General features: G+C 49.3%; 1 protein-coding gene across 1 annotated transcript in view; it reads left to right on the top strand.

The window, feature by feature from the left end:
* Positions 1 to 19,160, top strand: part of PRR29 (proline rich 29) — an 845,024-nt gene that overhangs the window by 148,221 nt on the left and 677,643 nt on the right. Inside the window, exon 2 of the mRNA XM_085599757.1 lies at positions 12,767 to 12,882. Coding sequence (XP_085455883.1) covers positions 12,781 to 12,882 — 102 coding nt within the window. The 5' untranslated portion in view covers positions 12,767 to 12,780. The remainder of the gene's footprint in view (positions 1 to 12,766; positions 12,883 to 19,160) is intronic.

The raw sequence follows: 19,160 nt of genomic DNA, 5'->3' as shown, positions 1-19,160 counted from the left end.
CCCTCATGGCACCCAAGTCTGGCATTGGTCGGGGGAGAGGCGGTGCGATGCAGAAATTTGGAAGTAATAACGAAGATTGAGTACATCACAACACCAATGTCAATGAACTGAACACATGTTCAACAGCTAATACACATCTGCTAAATACAGAGTCTGGTCTGTGCAATACATCCAGTACACGTATGCCAGCCAGGTGATACTCCTACGAAGAGCCAGCTACAAACGTTGATTGTCAAGGTCTACATGACATGCCATGAAACTAGCTGTGGGCCAGTGTAAGTGAACAGCCAGACACATTACAGTAGTGACATACATCCACATATCTGCATTCGAAGGATGTTATCTCATTCAGACAGCTTTCGGCAAGCTAGACGCACACGTCACTTAAAAAGTACAGATCACACACATTGCCATGAAGGGGTACATGGCAAAACTGATAACACAGACATTGAGACAACGCAGATATGTCCTCAGGTCGAAATACCATGTTCGATGCATACAGACACACGTTACGTGGGATTCCACATGTGGCATGGTGTGCGTAATTGTGTGCCATGCCCATCTACACACAGACACATGTTGGATGCAGCAACAGCAAGCTCATGGGAACACATGACACACACATGACATAGTCACATCGTGGCACGCTGGTAGTTAGATGTCAGGTGTAATTATCCATGTACCTGGCATCAGGGGACAGTTGCGGGTGTTGGGGACTGTGCCATACCAGTGATGCAGTGCTTGACACGTTTGTACTACATGCAGACATGTGCAAAGTGTGAAGGGGAAGTGTGCAACATAGTGCCCCATCACACATGACATATGTACACAGGTCACCACACATCTATTGTGCTAAAACATGAGGAGACATGTGCCACATCACTGCCTGACACACCTAGGCCCTGCACATGAAGGACTACACTGACAATGACTTGATGTACAGCCTTGTGCGAGTCAGACACCTCCATTCCTTTCGTGTGCGCCTCCTATCACCAGTGTAAGCTGTGAAACGCAACGTGCACACGCTCTGAGGGCGTGTGTATGGTCGTATCACTATATTGGGTTTGGGTAGGAGTACGCGTGTGTGTACGGACCATACACACGTACGTGTACGACCAGTGTGTACACGTACGTGTACTACTGTAGTACACGTACGTGTACGACCAGTGTGTACACCTAGGTGTACACACTGGTCGTACACGTACGTGTACACACTGGTCCTATCCCCATAGTAGTGTTGGCGTAGGTGTATGCCATAGTGATACGGCCCGTACACGCGTGTGTACGGGTCGTATCACTATGGCGTACACCTACGGCAACACTACTATAGGGATACGACCCCTACACACGCGTGTACGGGCCGTATGACTATGGCGTACACCTATGGCAATACTACTATAGGGATACGACCCGTACACGCGCGTGTACGGGTCGTATCACTATGGCGTACACCTACGCCAACACTACTATAGGGATACGACCCGATCACTATGGCGTACACATACACCAACACTACTATAGGGATACGACCCGTACACGCGTGTGTACGGGTCGTATCACTATGGCGTACACCTACGCCAACACTACTATAGGGATACGACCCCTACACACGCGTGTATGTGCCATATGACTATGGCATACACCTACGGCAACACTACTATAGGGATATGACCCCTACACATGCGTGTACAGGCCGTATGACTATGGCGTACACCGACGGCAACACTACTATAGGGATACGGCCCAAACACGCACGTGTACGGGTCATATCACTATGGCGTACACCTACGCCAACACTACTATAGGGATACGACCCGTACACGCGTGTGTATGGGTCGTATGACTATGGCGTACACCTGCGCCAACACTACTATAGTAATACGACCCCTACACACACGTGTACGGGCCGCATGACTATGGCGTACACCTACGGCAACACTACTATAGGGATACGACCCGTACACACGCGTGTACGGGTCGTATCACTATGGCGTACACCTACGCCAACACTACTATAGGGATACGACCCCTACACATGCGTGTACAGGCCATATCACTATGGCGTACACCTACGGCAACACTACTATAGGGATACGACCCGTACACGCGCGTGTACGGGCCGTATCACTATAGTAGTGGTGCCCTAGGGGTACGTGTGAAACGCACCGTACCTGTGTGGGGATTTGAAAATTACAATTGGGACACATAAGGGACAAGTATTAGGGCCTAAATGCATGCTGGTTGTCATGGATACCGAGTTTCAAGATCAAATTTTTCCATCATGTGGGCTGGAAAAAGCAGTTGGCCACATTATACATTGTTGCAAAGTGGTTGTTGACTTGACATGTTGCTGCAAATTTGAAAGATGCTAATGCTGTCACTGGTGTATGTTTAAAGGGATTGGAGGAAACGTAGGATGCAAATGAGTCTGACCAATCACTCTGTACTCCTGTAAATGAAATAGGCCAGCAAGGCAGATATAAGTCAGGCAGAACCCATAAGAGGGCACTTGCCTGCACTACATGTCAGTCGACACCACTGCTGCTGTCCTGTCTTCCTCTGGCACCATGTCAAGGTCTGTGGAGAGGGCCCAGCCATTCACACAGGAAGAGAATGAGGCATTGCTGGACGTCATCCTCCCACAGTACCCCAGGCTGTATGGTAGACCAGGGGAGCAGGTGAGTGCTGACTCCACTACCTTTGACTGTGTCCCTTTTTTGTGACTGCCAATTCTGGCATTGTGTCCAGGTGTGACAGACATGCAATGTTGTTTAGAGTGGGTCCCGGGGGGGGGGGGGGGAATGGCTTATGTCTCTCATGCAGAGCATGATGTGGTTCATGTGTGCACTCCTCACTTGCATTGTGCTTACTGTGACATTCACTGCATGGTGCATGGCACATTCAGCGTGGATAATCCTCTTGGGCATTCTTGTTCCATAGTCCTGAGGTGAATCAATGGTCCCCCCCGGTGTGACAGGTGACTGTACCCACAGATGTGTGTGAGTTGGGTGGAGCTGTGGTGAGAGTTTCCAAATGATGTGTACGCCCCCTGGACATTGATGTGTGTGAATGTTCCTTGTCATGTGGGTGAGTATCTATGTGGAGTGTTGCACCACAGCTGCATGGAGGAGGCAACTGCTCTACCCATCTGATGTGAGAAGTAAGTCGTGCTGTGTGTCTGACTTGCTGGGCTAGCCCCACGTCTGTGACACCCCCAGGTAAGTGGCACATGTGCAGAGTGAGGTTTGTATCCGCTGTTGCCAATGGCAGGTGAATGATCTGTGCCTGTGTACTCTGCTGAGGTTGCGTCAGTGGCCTGGGGCATGTGACTGCTTGGAGGTGCTGTCCATCAGCCTTGTGTTGCTTGTGATGCACAGTGTGTGCCATGATCAGGGAGTGTGTCGAACCCCTCATGCCACCTGTGTACTTTCAATGCCATGTAGTGCATTGGCGCTTACACAGAGGCGAATGTCCCTATGACAAAGGTGCTATTAGTTGGCAGCATACTATGCCCTGTTCAACAAATCAAAGATGTTAAAATGTGTGTCTCTGTGACATGGAGCAGGTGTAGTGATGTAGTCTCACTTTGTCATCCTCACAGGTAACCGCCTACGAGAAGGGGAGAATTTGGAAGAGGGCCGTCAGGGCCATGAATACGGTGGAGGGTCGCAGTCGGCGCCTGCCCCAAGTGAGGAAACGCTGGCAGGACATCCGGTGCTGGACCAGGAGGATCGCCCGGGTCCTGCTGAGGGACTCACCACCACGCCCCCACGGCGGGCACCGGCGCCTGACCCACCAAATGAAGCGTGTCCTGGCGGTGGTCTTCCCTGAGATGGATAGGCGGCTACAGGAGAGACAGCAGCAGGAAGGGGGTAGGTACATGTGTGTTTGTTGTGTGTCACCAGCTTTTGGAAGTGCTCAGTCGCCTGGATACACTGCCAGGGTTTATATGTGCAGTGCATATCCTGTTCCCGCAAGTCAACCGGTGCTGTTCTTCCTCCCTTCCCCTCCTTGACATGTGTTCCCTGGTCTGTGTGTAAACACTATTGCACATGGTCATCTAGGCTGCAAGTTAATCAAGGTGCACACTGTTTTCAGCATCATGGGTGGGGGTGGTCTGTGACATGTGTTGGTACCTTGCCTGTGCCCTGTCCTGTTCACTCATTTGGGGGTCCATAATTGTAGGCACTGTCCTGAGTCTCAACATAGGAGTGTGAGGTTTCAAATAAACAGACTTGCAGCATGCATGACCGATGTAGTGGCCTCAGACATGATGTGCATGAGTGGGAGATATGCATAGTGCCGGGACGGTTGCTCCTGTTACAGTCAGATCATTCCAGGACCATGGAGCAGTGTGCCCACTACAGTCCCCTGAGACACCTTTTCCTAGGAATCATGTGTGGCATCAAACACTGTGCCCATTCACTCAGTGTTCAGCATAGGTTGGCCTCTGTGGCATTGTTCCATGGCCTCATTTGTATTTCCGTAAAGTGTGCTACATGTGTCCACTGTCCATGGTGATCCCATTAGGCTTGTGCATCCTCACACTGGCCAGTGCCTGTGTGTCTATGTACAACTATCTGTTGATGGTTGTTTGTCACAAATATGTGTGGTCAGCCTCACAAGGTGATGTTGAGTACATTTAGGAGTTCTGGATGCACATTTTATTAATCCCAGATTAAGAGGTGTAACTACTTGCTCTGTCTCAATCACATTGTCTCATGTAGGGGGGGTTTGTGCAGGCAAGGCCTACATGTCCAAACCTTATGTCTCCTTGCCAGGTCTGACCTGTGTGTGATAATTGTCTGGACAGACACTCAACGTGCAGTGACCCAGGCATGTTGTGCAGGGTGTAATGTTTGTGCATTGCAGCATGGGGCAAAAGTTAAAAGACATGTTTCCTGCTCATCCATTTTTGGCACCGGTGTGTGCTCCAGATGCTACGTAGTTTGGTCTGTGTGTGCTGACATCTGTGTGGACATTCTTGGTTCCCATGAGGGTGTCTCCTCAGGGCAGGTGCTCCTTATTCCGACATAATTGCAGGGCCATTAGCTAATGCATTGTCCTGTGTCTGGACATGTGTGCCACTCCACATGACAGGTAATGGGTCAGATGTGTTGCCAACTGTTCCATCATGGTACGGATGGCCATGTGACAGTGGGCATGATTCAAGTTATTAATCAAGATGTCTTGTACCTTGGCACTGACTACACGTGTCAACATGTCCCAATAGTTTATATGCTTGACTTTGATTTTTTGTTGTGAAGGACAATAATGTGCCTGCATGACAGATGTCTCCCAAGTAAGTGCACAAGAAACCACCTTTACACTTTTAGGGGACACGCTGGCACATTTAAAACAAAGGCACAGCCGCCTCAACTTCTACACTCCCACACGCCAGCTTCGAGACCTGGCTGTTCGAGCAATAGCGGACCCCCCCCCCCCCTCCCCAAGCGCCTTGAGACCCTCCGGGTGAGTAGTGCGCTATACAAATGCACTGATTGATTGATTGATTGATTAGAGATTATACATATACATGTTCCCACAGTGTGGTTGCATTAGGGTTATTCCTCGGTTGTTGCTGATACCAATTTACGGGTGTCAAGTCATCCAGACCACCGTGGTGCCATGTATATGTACTTCCTGATACCACATTTCTTCTTAACAGTGGCTTGTTTGCATTAGGCTGGCAGCTCATACAATGACTGTGTAAAAGTAGTTTTTTGTGCACCGCCTTGTGTGACTTCTGTTATCCAGGCACATGTGTGTTCTGTTCCAAAAGTGGCACTTTCACGCATTCCAAACATGTCGATTGTGTAAAGTGTTGTGATTCCCCAGGGATCACAATGTATTTCTTTAGGGTTTACAAAGTAGTCACAGGTCTCTGAGTGTGGGGACACCTTCAGCATTGGCGTCTGTTATTTGGCCTTGGGTGCACCAATACTGTTTCTTTCACAGTGAACAAGAGGTGGCATGCCTTCACAGTCTGGCTGTGCTCCACTGTTCACAGACACTAGCTTCTCAGTATAATTGGATATCAAGTTATTTGCTGTTGTGTCCTGATGTTCATTTTTTCAGGGGGCATGGTGGGAAAACCAACTGGGGAGTGCATGGCTTACATATGTGCGGAGTATTCTAGATGTTACTCATGATGCATTTCCTGATATGCACTGTGACCGATTTTGTTTGGACTCGTGTCAGATGTACACAGGTGACTGATCATTTCATGTCTCTTCACCTTGCACACAGCATCATCGGGGGACACCGAGGGAGACACCTGCACGGACCAGGAGGAGGGATCGAGCACCGGCGCCACCACTGCTGGGGAGTCGGCGGAATCAAGTGGCACGGAGGGCGAGGGGAGTCAGGCAGAGGACCTGTCTAGTACCAACACCGACTACAACGCTGACGGGTCCGAGGCTGAGCTCCCTGAGGGGGCGGAGGCTGCTCCAACAGCTGGCAGCAGCACTACAACTGTCACCGCCCCTTCCATTCCCATCACTGCCCTCCCACTTGCTCGGGTCCCTTCTGTCCGTGTAGGGCAACAACGTGTCTCCTTCGTGCCAGGCACCGCACCCCCGGCCCGTGTCTCCCCTGCTGCCCTCACTGCTGAGGCTGTGGACATTCAGCGGCAGTTGCAGGTTGGGTAGACATCGATCCTGACTGTCCTCCTTGACCACACCAGACTGCTGACACAGATGGTGTCGTACATGGAGGGCATGTCATCAGCGATGTCTGACCAACGGATATTGCTGAGGTCCATGGACTCGTCACTGACGGCAGCAGTGAGTCTCCTGCAGCGCTTCGTCCCCCCCACCCCTGCACCATCCACACTTCCCACTCCCATGCCTGTCCCAAGCACACACAGACATTCCCAGCCACGCACCCCACCAGACACAGGCAGCACACCAACAGGGAAGGGCAAGCGCACACCTCCTGTCAGGGGGAAGAAGGCACACCCACTGGGTCTAGGGCACACAGGCAGACATGCAGCAACAGTCCAAGTCCACATGCCTCACTCCCCAGTCCCTCCAATGTCACTCCCCTCGGCTCCCCTGCCCCACAGTCGGAGAAGGAGACACACTTGGCTGTGCTGGGCCTCAGCCCCACTGGTTCACCATCACGCAAACGGGCAAGGCACTCCACGGGTAGGGGAGTTGAGTCCCCCCCTCCTGTCCACTACCTCCCCCAGTAGCGCTGCAACCCATCCCTCCGACCCCCCCCCTCCTTGGGGCCTGTGGTTTCTTCGGGTGCAGGGGAGATGCTGGCCGAGCTTGCGGACGTGTGCAACGCCATGCTAACCTCCACCTTTGGCGCTGCCCCACCCCCTGTGGTGGAGTCGTCCGTCCCTGCACCCACAACACCTACCCTTCCCCCTCCTGTCCCTGCGGTGCCTGGTCCTTCCCCACATGATGCCCCCCCCCAGTCGCTGAACCAGAGGTTTAGTATGTGCAGGCAAGCTCAGGGAGACGCGTGGACATGTCCCCCCCCCCCCAGGACTTCGTATCTGGACTGGCCTATGGCCTTTGTAAATATTGTCCTTTTATACCTTTTGATTTAATGCTGAAGAAAGCATTTTATTTGACCTTTGACCACGATTGGTTTTCAGATATTGATGTTGGTGATGATGCTCCATGAGTTGGGGTGTTGATCATGTGTTAGGTGTCTGGGAAATGTTGTAGTCTGCTGCTCATGGGGTGGACCCTGGTATCTGCGTGCCATCACAAGTTCTCTGAAAAGAATCTTTGGTCGTGTATGCTCTTTGTGTTTGGAGACATTGTCCCAAGGAGTGTTCCTTCCTCTGTGGCACCTGACATCTTCCCTGCAGGGAGTGGCACAATTGTTGTGCTGACCTGTGTCTACATTTCCTTTGTGGGTGACGGATCCCTTCAACTATGGCCATGCCTGCTCATCAATGTCTCCGCCTGCATCGTCTGTGCCATCCTTGGTAGTCACTGTACTTGTGTATAGAGTATGTTGCCATGCCTTCATGTAGAACTTGTCCCTTTTACGCACTATGCATGTGTGTACTCCCAGCATAGCACACATATGTTACTTGTTCTGCAGGGTATTTGGGCACCTGACTCACAATTGTGGGCATTGTATCTGTGGGAACTCCACCCTACTCCTTCCATGGGAGACAACAACTTGGTGACTGTCCCAGCACCTGTACATTCCTATCAGTCCTGGAATGTGCGTGACAGTGTGTGCTCCCTTTGGCTCTCTTAGTTTAGTAGGCTTTAACATGACTATACAGTCTTGTGGCATGATCTCAGTGTGTGTATTGTGCTGCATCCGCCAGGGGTGGGTATGCATGTGTCATTTGTCATCACACACACATGTGGTGTGTCATGCAGTGGCGGAAGGACATACATCCTCATGGGAGTGGGACACTGCTGTCAGTGATATGTTGTTATGGCACTCTCAACATAGTCGCACATTGTGGATGCGTTCATACACCCATGGAGTTGTGGTCATCTGAGGATGATGTACACACCCCCATGTCTATGTCCACTGCTGGTATTCCTCTGCACCCGCCCCCATGTCTCTGTCCACTGCTGGGAGTGATAGGCACCCACCCCTCATATGTCTGGGCACTGCTGGGAGTGATAGGCACCCACCCCTCATATGTCTGGGCACTGCTGGGAGTGATAGGCACCCACCCCTCATATGTCTGGGCACTGCTGGGAGTGATAGGCACCCACCCCTCATATGTCTCTGTCCACTGTAGGTATTCCTCTGCACCCACCCCCATGTCTCTGTCCACTGCTGGGAGTGATAGGCACCCACCCCTCATATGTCTGGGCACTGCTGGGAGTGATAGGCACCCACCCCTCATATGTCTGGGCACTCCTGGGAGTGATAGGCACCCACCCCTCATATGTCTCTGTCCACTGCAGGTATTCCTCTGCACCCACCCCCATGTCTCTGTCCACTGCAGGTATTCCTCTGCACCCACCCCCATGTCTCTGTCCACTGCTGGGAGTGATAGGCACCCACCCCTCATATGTCTGGGCACTGCTGGGAGTGATAGGCACCCACCCCTCATATATCTGGGCACTGCTGGGAGTGATAGGCACCCACCCCTCATATGTCTGGGCACTGCTGGGAGTGATATGCACCCACCCCTCATATGTCTCTGTCCACTGCAGGTATTCCTCTGCACCCACCCCCATGTCTCTGTCCACTGCTGGGAGTGATAGGCACCCACCCCTCATATGTCTGGGCACTGCTGGGAGTGATAGGCACCCACCCCTCATATGTCTGGGCACTGCTGGGAGTGATAGGCACCCACCCCTCATATGTCTCTGTCCACTGCAGGTATTCCTCTGCACCCACCCCCATGTCTCTGTCCACTGCTGGGAGTGATAGGCACCCACCCCTCATATGTCTGGGCACTGCTGGGGGTGATAGGCACCCACCGCTCATATGTCTGGGCACTGCTGGGAGTGATATGCACCCACCCCTCATATGTCTCTGTCCACTGCAGGTATTCCTCTGCGCCCACCCCCATGTCTCTGTCCACTGCTGGGAGTGATAGGCACCCACCCCTCATATGTCTGGGCACTGCTGGGAGTGATATGCACCCACCCCTCATATGTCTCTGTCCACTGCAGGTATTCCTCTGCACCCACCCCCATGTCTCTGTCCACTGCTGGGAGTGATAGGCACCCACCCCTCATATGTCTGGGCACTGCTGGGAGTGATAGGCACCCACCCCTCATATGTCTGGGCACTGCTGGGAGTGATAGGCACCCACCCCTCATATGTCTGGGCACTGCTGGGAGTGATAGGCACCCACCCCTCATATGTCTCTGTCCACTGCAGGTATTCCTCTGCACCCACCCCCATGTCTCTGTCCACTGCTGGGAGTGATAGGCACCCACCCCTCATATGTCTGGGTACTGCTGGGAGTGATAGGCACCCACCCCTCATATGTCTGGGCACTCCTGGGAGTGATAGGCACCCACCCCTCATATGTCTGGGCACTGCTGGGAGTGATATGCACCCACCCCTCACATGCCTCTGTCCACTGATGTGAATCATAGGCAGACACCCACCCACCCGCCTGCACCCTTGGTGCAGTACACTGCCCTCCTGGGCATACACATCCCCCAATATACTGGTTAGATGCTGCACCAGGCCCTATGACAACATTCGTGGCGTGTGTATGCCTTGTATCACTGATGAACTGGTGCCCTAGGGGTACGGGTGATGCGGTCCGTACCCACGCTCTGAGAGCGTGTGTACGGCCCGTACCCATGCCCTCAGAGCGTGGGTACGGTCCGTACCACGCGTACCCCTACGTCACCACTACAATGGTGGTACGGACCATACCCACGCTCTGAGGGCGTGTGTACGGCCCGTACCACTTTTGTTGGGGTGACGTAGAGTTATGGCCCGTACCCACGCCCTCAGAGCGTGTGTACGGGCCGTACCACCATAGTTGTGGGGATGTAGGGGTACGGCCCGTACCCACGCTCTGAGGGCGTGGTCACGGGTCGTACCACGCGTACCCCTACGTCACCCCAACTATGGTGGTACGGGCCGTACCCACGCTCTGAGGGCATGGGTACAGGCTGTACCACCATTGTTGGGGTGACGTAGGGGTACGGCCCGTACCCACGCTCTGAGGGCGTGGGTACGGGCCGGAACACCATTGTAGGGGTGACGTAGGGGTACGCGTGGTACGGCCCATACCCATGCCCTCAGAGTGTGGTACGGGCCATACCACGCGTACCCCTACGTCACCACTACAATGGTGGAACGGACCGTACCCACGCTCTGGGGGGCGTGGGTACGGGCCGTACTACCATTGTAGTGGTGACGCGCGTCGACGTCCACTTCCGTTGTGGTCGTACGTGGGATTGCTGGACACGCCCCCCGAAGTGACCAGACCATGAAGGTAATTTATGTGCAGGATATATATGTTTTACATTGGGTGGGGGTTATGTTTCCTGCCCCTCGCCCCCCCCCCCCCCCTTTGCCCCTGGGTGTTGTTCTGACCTTCTGCGGCGTCTGCGTCGGTTTATGTGCACCAGGTCGTAGGCCAGGAGGGCCGGGATGACACGTAGGATGGGGTCCATAGCTGTCCGTCGCGTACCGGTGCTCCTTCTTCGCGTCGTCCTCAATTTCCCGGGAGTTTTTGGCTGCCGTAAAAAATGAGTGGTGCGGAGTGACGTGGGCACGGATCGTACCTGCTGGTCCGTAAAACGCTGCCTGCATCCGTCCGGACGTCTTGTATGCGATGTCCCGGATCGGAATTGTGGGTATTTTTTTGCCGGTCGGTGTTTTGTACGACTCGTACGGAAATGGTATTTCTGTACGAATCGTACTTGCGGGTTTGTAAGGTGGTTTTCCTGGGTACGAATCGGACGGAGAAAACGCTCCGTACGACCATTCGTACCCGGGTTTTACAGGATCGGAATCGGCACCTTAGACTTAACAGTGCTTATTGTTGTAACAGTGTGCACCCTATTAGGGTAGGTGTGCAGCTGCTGCCTCAAAGTACACGTGGGAAATTATTTTGACATAGAATTCTCACACTATCATACTGTGCAGCGATTGTGGATGGAGATGTACTGCTGCTGAACAAATAAAGCAAGTCAACTTTCCTGGAGCACACACAAGGACTGGTCTCCTCTATGATGTCTGCTCTGGCCACATTGATCCTCAGGAATGATCCAGTGGCCAGGAAGTCGATTGCAACCAGTACCTTGGCAGGCAAAAATGGCACTGAAGCTGACAGTTAGTGAAGTTAGCTCTTGCTGCAATGCTTGCTGCAATGCTGCAAATACATTCACATTCAGGAAAATTTCCAGATGGAAGTGGTATATCCCCACAGTCTTTCATGGCTTATTTTCTGTAGATCCACTTTCTCCTCCTCAAATAGTCACTCCTCAGGATGTGAGGCACTGCAACATACACAGATACGGAAAATGTAGAAAATAAGTTTAATCTATGGCTGCCTTTTTACGGTGATAATCTGTTGGTGGTTAGATAATGTTCAGCTAGTGATGGGTGCCTCCCTTGCATTGCCAGATCTGTATTAATCGTGTGATGTATTTTAGATGAAATTTAATTCAGTGTGTATACATTTTGGAGGGTCACGATGGATGTGGGTGTGATCGCTTTTTTTGCATTCATATGGCCAGCGTGGTGTACTGATAAGTGGTTGATGATACATGTGATATGTTTTAGTGTGACAGGATTGTTACTCTCTTGTGTCTGTGGATATCGTAATGGTGCTAGCTCTGGTTGTAAAAGTAGTTCTTCCATTCTGGTACTGTTGCCCCCTGCAACTAATGACCTCTGTATGAACCCATTGCTGATCCAATGAGTGGCCTGGTGTGGTGTATGATTCACTTCAAGGTTGTTCAGGTGTGAAATTAATCCTGGTTTGCCTACAGTACTACTTGAGTAGATGTGGCTGAGAATTATGTGGCTTAAGGCTGACTAAACCAATGACCCGTCTTGATTTGCCCTTGTTTTATCCTCCCTTCTGCAAGTCCCCACACTTTATACTTAGCAGAAGGATTTCATATGTGGACTATTCCGCACACTAGTGGATGCTGTTTACATAAGAAAAACAGTTATCCCGTGCCTTAGTTTTCTTTTGCCCCTTTCTCATTTGCCACTCATGCATCATATGCTAGAACTACTGTGGTACTATTTATTATAATCAGAAATGGCTATGTGAATCGACCCGATTAATTTATTTCCAGATAATATTTTTAAAGATTTGTTTTCTTTTCCTTTGTGGCAGATTTGATTGAACTGATGATGACTCAGAACGCTCAAATGCATCAAGTTATCATGAACAATATGACAATATCAGCACTGTCATCATTTGGCTACAGTGTCACGCCACCAACTCCTAAGGTATTGTAGATGATCTGCACCTCCAGAGGATACATATTGGCAAAACTGTTGTCAAAACTTTAACAATGATTTTTCAATTATTGCTTATAATAACGTCTTTCAAATTGTTCCAGAAACATGTCCATCCAATGAGTGACCCCTTTCTGTTTGTGCACCATGACCCTGGCAGAACTAAAATTTATAAACCATTATCGTGGATGTGTTTTTAAGTCTGGCATTAGCCAAGGCCTTTTTTTTTTAATGTAAAAAATAAATTTCTACCTACCTATATAGGTTTTCTGCAAACCCTCTTCACCGATTGGTCTGCTGTCGTGTCACTCTCATTTTGCTTCTGGCTATCACAACATACAGCATTGGGCATTGGGCACACACACTGGCTTCCTTTGTTTTGAGTGACAGCATTTCGTTCCTTTGCTATCACCCTCTGTATCCGAAGTACTGTTGCTATTAGTGGGAGGGTGGGAAGGTGGGGCGTTGAACGGGTATGAGCTTGAATCACAAGACACATTTTGTGCTTTGGTTCCTGGAAAGCAAATAAACTGATCTGCGTCAAGAAAGGGAACAAGTAGTCTGGAGCAGCACTTTCAAGCCCTCGAACTTCTATAAATAAAAGCGAGTATGTTCCTTTCCGAGTGCATAGTAACATACTATTTAGTTCCAATCTGTTCTGTTTCACATGTGTGAGGAATTGGGTTGTTGGTTGAGTGGGGTGTTAACCATGCTCAAGCAATAGTTACAATCCCTGTCAGGGTGAACCACAAAAGTCACAAAATTAACCTATGCTTAACCCATTGGCAGCTTGGCATAAAAGCAGCCAGGCTTAACTTGGAGGCAATGTGTATAGTATTTATACAGTGCACAAACAGTAATAAAGTGAAAAAAACTACCCAAGAAAAATCCCATCCCTATTTAAAAATTAGGGTAAATTAAAAAAATAGTTTGACACCAAAATAACAAAAATCCAATTTGAGGAGTTTAAGGTGAAAAATAGCACCTAAAAGATCAATGTTCCAACTGAAGACAACTAGTTACTGAGACTAGGCCAAAAGTCGTAAGTCATGGCAGACTGTGATAGAGCATGAGTTGGATACAAAAAGTAGATTGGGCCCAGTCTGCGCTTACCTTGGGACTTGGGAATTTCAGCAAAAAATCTCTTAAAAGGTGGAGGTTCAGCGGGGCAGGTGGTGTATAAGAAGGAGGTGTCATCGTCGGGGAGCTGCTGGATGAATTTGGCAAAACGATTTCCTTGTTCGGACTCAGTCTCTTTTTGAAAGTCAAAACTTTCAGAGGGACAAAGCGGAAAGCTGTAGCTGATGAGGGCTCCATGAGTTCAGATATCCCTTCTATGAAGAACTGCGGAAGAGGATTGCTGCTGCTTCAAAAAAATGTAGTGAGAGCTGCCGCAAAGTCAGCATGAGTGGCGATGCACCTTGAGTGGATAGACAAGTGGACTGGTCCCTGTTTACTTTCAGTTGCAAGAGCATTTTTTAGCCACAAATGTTCCCAAAGTCCCAAGTTTTGGATTTTGGCTATCTGGAGTCATATTACAGAAGTGCCCCAGGGGCGCAACAGGTGTTAGAGCCCGCATTGTGCGCCCCGGGCACTACAGAACGGGTATTACAGAAGGGGGCGCAGGCGCTTGTGTGGCCCCATTCTGTAATACAGATAGAGCTGGCACACATATAGCGTTATCGCTATCACCAGAGGGCGTTCCCTTATTTGCATGGTGCATGGCCTCATGCAAATTGGGAATCCCTTTGCCTCTGTGGTCTCTTAAGCCTCACCGGGTTAATTGTAAGTGCCACTGGTCATCGTTTAGGCCACTTCTCATCGAAGAGCACCTCAGGCCACTTCCTGGTCTGCAAGCTGGAGATCTACATGTGACCCTACATGTCCCCCAGTGAAGTTTAACAGTCAACCTGTAGGAACACACTGTCACCGTTCACTTCCAAGCCCTTGCTAAGCCCATGCCTAAAAAGCCAGGAATTCCGAGGAACCTTAGAGTTGCAACCCGAGGCTGGTACACCTAAAGTGTACCAGGTAGAAATCTGCAAATGGTGACCCCATGCAGCCTGTCCTGACAACAGCTCAGAGCAACAATCCCTAACAGAAGTGTCTTACACCAACACAGCCAGACGCTCAGGCTCTACTTCCTCTGGAGTAGGCACCAACTAGCCACGTGTTTGTGCCACTACGGGCTCACCTACGTTCTGTACCACTTCCTTCAAATGGGCCTCTGCCCCAAGGCTAGTATACCTACAGCTTTCGAGGTAGTAGTCTGCCAAGACAAAGTCCTCTGCAGCCTGCCCTTCTGATAGCTCAGAGCAACAATCCCGGAAAAGAATCTAGCAAGAACCCAGACTGATGCTTAGGCTCCCTTCCCTCTGAAGTAGGCATAAACCAACTGCTTGGCTTTGCCATTCCATACACACCCATCTCCTGCACCTCCTCTGTCTTATGGGCCTTGACCCCTTGTCCAAAGTGTCTGATACCACAGGACCGGCCAGAATGGGCTCCGCCACTGCTGCCATCTCAGGATCTGACACACAGTCCCTAGGATGACATCCTTCACTGTACCCTTCCGATTTCATACTCTACCCTGACACCAGTGTCTACCACTAACCCATCTCAGGAATTGAGGGCTTGCGTCACCAGCTTCAGATCTCTTCTAGGCCAAACACTAGTACAGCTTGGGAAACTAGAGCACTTACTACCGATCCTTCAGCTCCTCAGGTGCTATCACTATATCAATCCCTTTAGTAGGTCATCCCCACCATGTGTCACTGTTGGACAGCTCACTTGCCCAGCAGATAACCTATTGGTACCTTGGGAACCACACATTTTTCTTGTGCCCCCACCATCGAAAAATGTGTTGAAGATCAGCCCACAATGCCGGTGGTAACCCCTAGTGGTACCACTAACTTCCTGGTATTCTTCTGCCTCTCGGTGCTAGTGGTTTTAGGCCTGCATTAATGGCAGAAACAGGCTCCTAAACATAGACATTTCCATTGCCCGTGAAATGACCAGAAATGTCCTGCAGCCCCTCAATCATCTTCTACAACCTGAGAAGCAGGGCCAATGCCTTGTTCCCTATCTATGGTAGGATCTTGTTGCAGGTCTTAGTTTTATAGAGAAACAACCTCCTCTTAAAGGCCTATTGTGCATTGTTGGGTTTCAAAGGACACTATTGCCTGTGCTCGCCCAAGTAGAAACAGTTCTATGAAATTCCACCCAGCTTTTACATCACTTCAAAATGAAAACTGGTCAAAGTAAACACATTTAATACATTCATCAACAATTTCTTCAATGTATATGAGCAGGGGATTTCCTTTCCCACATGCTGAGTTCACACAATCAAACCCTTGAACCCTCTCAGAACCTTGCTCTGTGATATTTGCTCATGGATGCATGGGTATTGTGAGGCAATACTGAACTTATCAAATGTTATTAGTGCATCTCACAACTGGATAATACTGATCTCAGTGCTGGCAACCAATGGTGGCAAGTACCCCTAGCTCCCGGACTAGAGCACTTGACTATTTCAAAACTGGAAAGAGCAGCACAAGGCTCCTGGTTTAAAACACAGGGAAGCCTTTCAGCAGTGCTTGTGAAGCTGCTCATTTCTTAGTCATGGCATCAAGCCTATGAGCACACCTCAAGCCTCTAGGGCAGTGCCTACCATTTGCATATTGGCTATAGTGTTGCCCCAGGATGGACACGGTATCTCTAAAATAATAGGAGGGTGGCAGCCATGCGTTCAGCACCCTCCACAGATGTTTGTACAAAAGTCATCCTGTCTCCCAGAGGGTAGTATGAATGACCTCGGTTCCCATTCATTTTAAAGCTGTCCTAGAGTTGCTGTTTTTCACACAGAATCAGAAGTGTGAAAATCCCTTTTGGTTGGTCCTGAAGCTGCAATGGCAGAAGTAGTGGTAAGACTCTGAATTGTATTGAAAAGATGGTAGCTGTTTTAATGAAGAGTAAAATAAGATAGTACACACCCTATTGAATTCAATGGGGTTATATTGGCTTATTATTCTATATTGCTACTTTTTTCAATGTAGTGCTACCTTGACAGCACCAGTAGGCCTGCCTTCTTGCTAATGAATACCCCTTACATTGTGTCCAGTGTAGATGGGAGTATTTGGATTATAGGCTTCAGGTGTAAAGTGCTGTGAGTGTATCACCATAGATGCTTCTGTCCACCTGTGGCATATATTTGTAATTAGTGCTTTGTTATGAAGTGAAGGACACAAACGTATAATTGTAGATTCCTTTATTAACTGAGGAGCATCAATCAGATACAACGTCTCTCTCCAACTCCAGCCACGATTCTGGTCAACCACGCAGTGGAACCAGAATCCCCATACAAACCCAAACATTCTATGCCACACGAGGATGCAAGGTAACTAGTTACCAAGCAACACAACACTTCCCCCTCCTTATACAACACAATTAAATTATATATACAAGGGACTAACAAAATAAAGGGTAAGGAACAAGGGTAAGGACCTACGAATAACAAGGAATATGAAACACACAAATATTACCATAACTCAACCACACTCATTGTTAACCACATAATCCCTAAGCCACACAGGAGCCTTCTTTGAACGTGGAGTCCTCTGATTAACAACAGGAGGATCAGCAGACGGAATGTTCTCACCAAAATTTGGAATATTTTCACCATAGTTAGTACCCGCCAACTTTGGAACCTCCGAGACCACCCCATCCCCCTCCTGAACCACAACAGGTAGCTGCATATTACAGCCCTCAGCCAAATCAGAGGAAGGAACTGTTACGTTATTAAAATCCTCCTCCAACCAATCTGAATTGTAAGGGCCCTCACTGAGTCTACTAGGCTGACCGGGGTGATCCCCAGCAATCCTTTTTAAGTTCCAAACCTCACCATTTTTAAGTCTCACGGCATTATGAAGCACCTCTACCACTTCCTCAGCATCAAAGAAAGCGCTTTCACTCTTGCACACAAATCCAGGTTTTTTAACTCTAACCCAGTCACCCACTTCAATCACCACCGGTTTGGTGGAGTGTTTAACATTGTAGTATTCACCGTTTTTTTTATGAACACGCTGCATCCTATTCCATACCTCATCTTTTGACCAGATAACTGGACCCGAAGAAAATAACCAGCTAGGGTTAAACTTAGAGCGGGGTTTACGTCCCCGCATAATAATGAACGGAGGTAACCCAGTGGCTTCGGTAGCAGTCACTCTGTAAGCCCAGACAGTCATACCGACCTGTGGAATCCAATCTTGTGCTTTACTAGAAGCAATTTGAATTATCCCTTTTAACACACGGTTAAATCTTTCCACCATGCCGTTCCCGCTAGGATTATACAAAGAAGTAGTCCGGTGATTCACGCCCAGTTTTGCAAAGTACTCCTTAGCCTTATTTGACACAAATTGTACTCCATTGTCCCTAATTAAATACGCCGGAATACCCTCCGAGGAAAAAACCTCATCTAAAAATTCAAGAACTGCCACAGTATCAGCCTTATCCACAATCTTTACAACTGGCCAGTGCGAAAAAAGATCCATAAGCACAAAAATATACTTCTGGGACTCACCACACTGATCTTTAATGGGTCCCAAAATATCAATAGCGACCGTATCCCACGGTTCCTTTGCAACGATAATATCCGACATAGGAGGTCTAAGGGTCTTTAAAGACTTGTCAGAATTACCACATGTAGTACAATTTCTAACCACTCTTTCCGTTTCAATATCCACGCCAGGCCACCAGAACAATTTTTTAATCACAGCCTTGGTTCTGGTAATACCCGAATTACCTTAATGACACAGTTCCACAATAGAAGAACGCAGGCTCACAGGAGGAATAACCCTTTCACCTCTTAACAAAAAACCATCACAAAAGGAGAGTTCTGATCTGACTTCCCAAAAAGGCTTCACCATGTCGGGTATATTATCCTTACGAGGCCAACCATTCAAAGTAAAAGACACAACTTTAGATAATGTCTCATCACCACGGAATTCAGATTCCCATTCCTCTCTGTTGATAGCAGAGCGGCCCTGATTGTGAATCAACGCAACTTGAAAATCATTCCATTCCTCATCTTCACATTTTTCCAGTATGACCGGCATTCTAGACAAAAAATCAGCTACCAGATTATCTCTGCCAGGGGTATAAACCATTCTATACGTAAAATTGTGCATCCGCATTGAAATTCTAGACAGTCTAGACGAGACATTAGATGACCCTACCCAGGACAACATTTTTACCAAAGGTTTGTGGTCAGA

Source organism: Triturus cristatus, chromosome 1_1 (genome assembly GCF_964204655.1).
Source record: "Triturus cristatus chromosome 1_1, aTriCri1.1, whole genome shotgun sequence".
NCBI classification, from domain to species: Eukaryota; Metazoa; Chordata; class Amphibia; order Caudata; family Salamandridae; genus Triturus; species Triturus cristatus.
The sequence above is the reverse complement of the archived record's forward strand: the minus strand, read 5'-3'. Positions and strand labels throughout refer to the sequence as shown.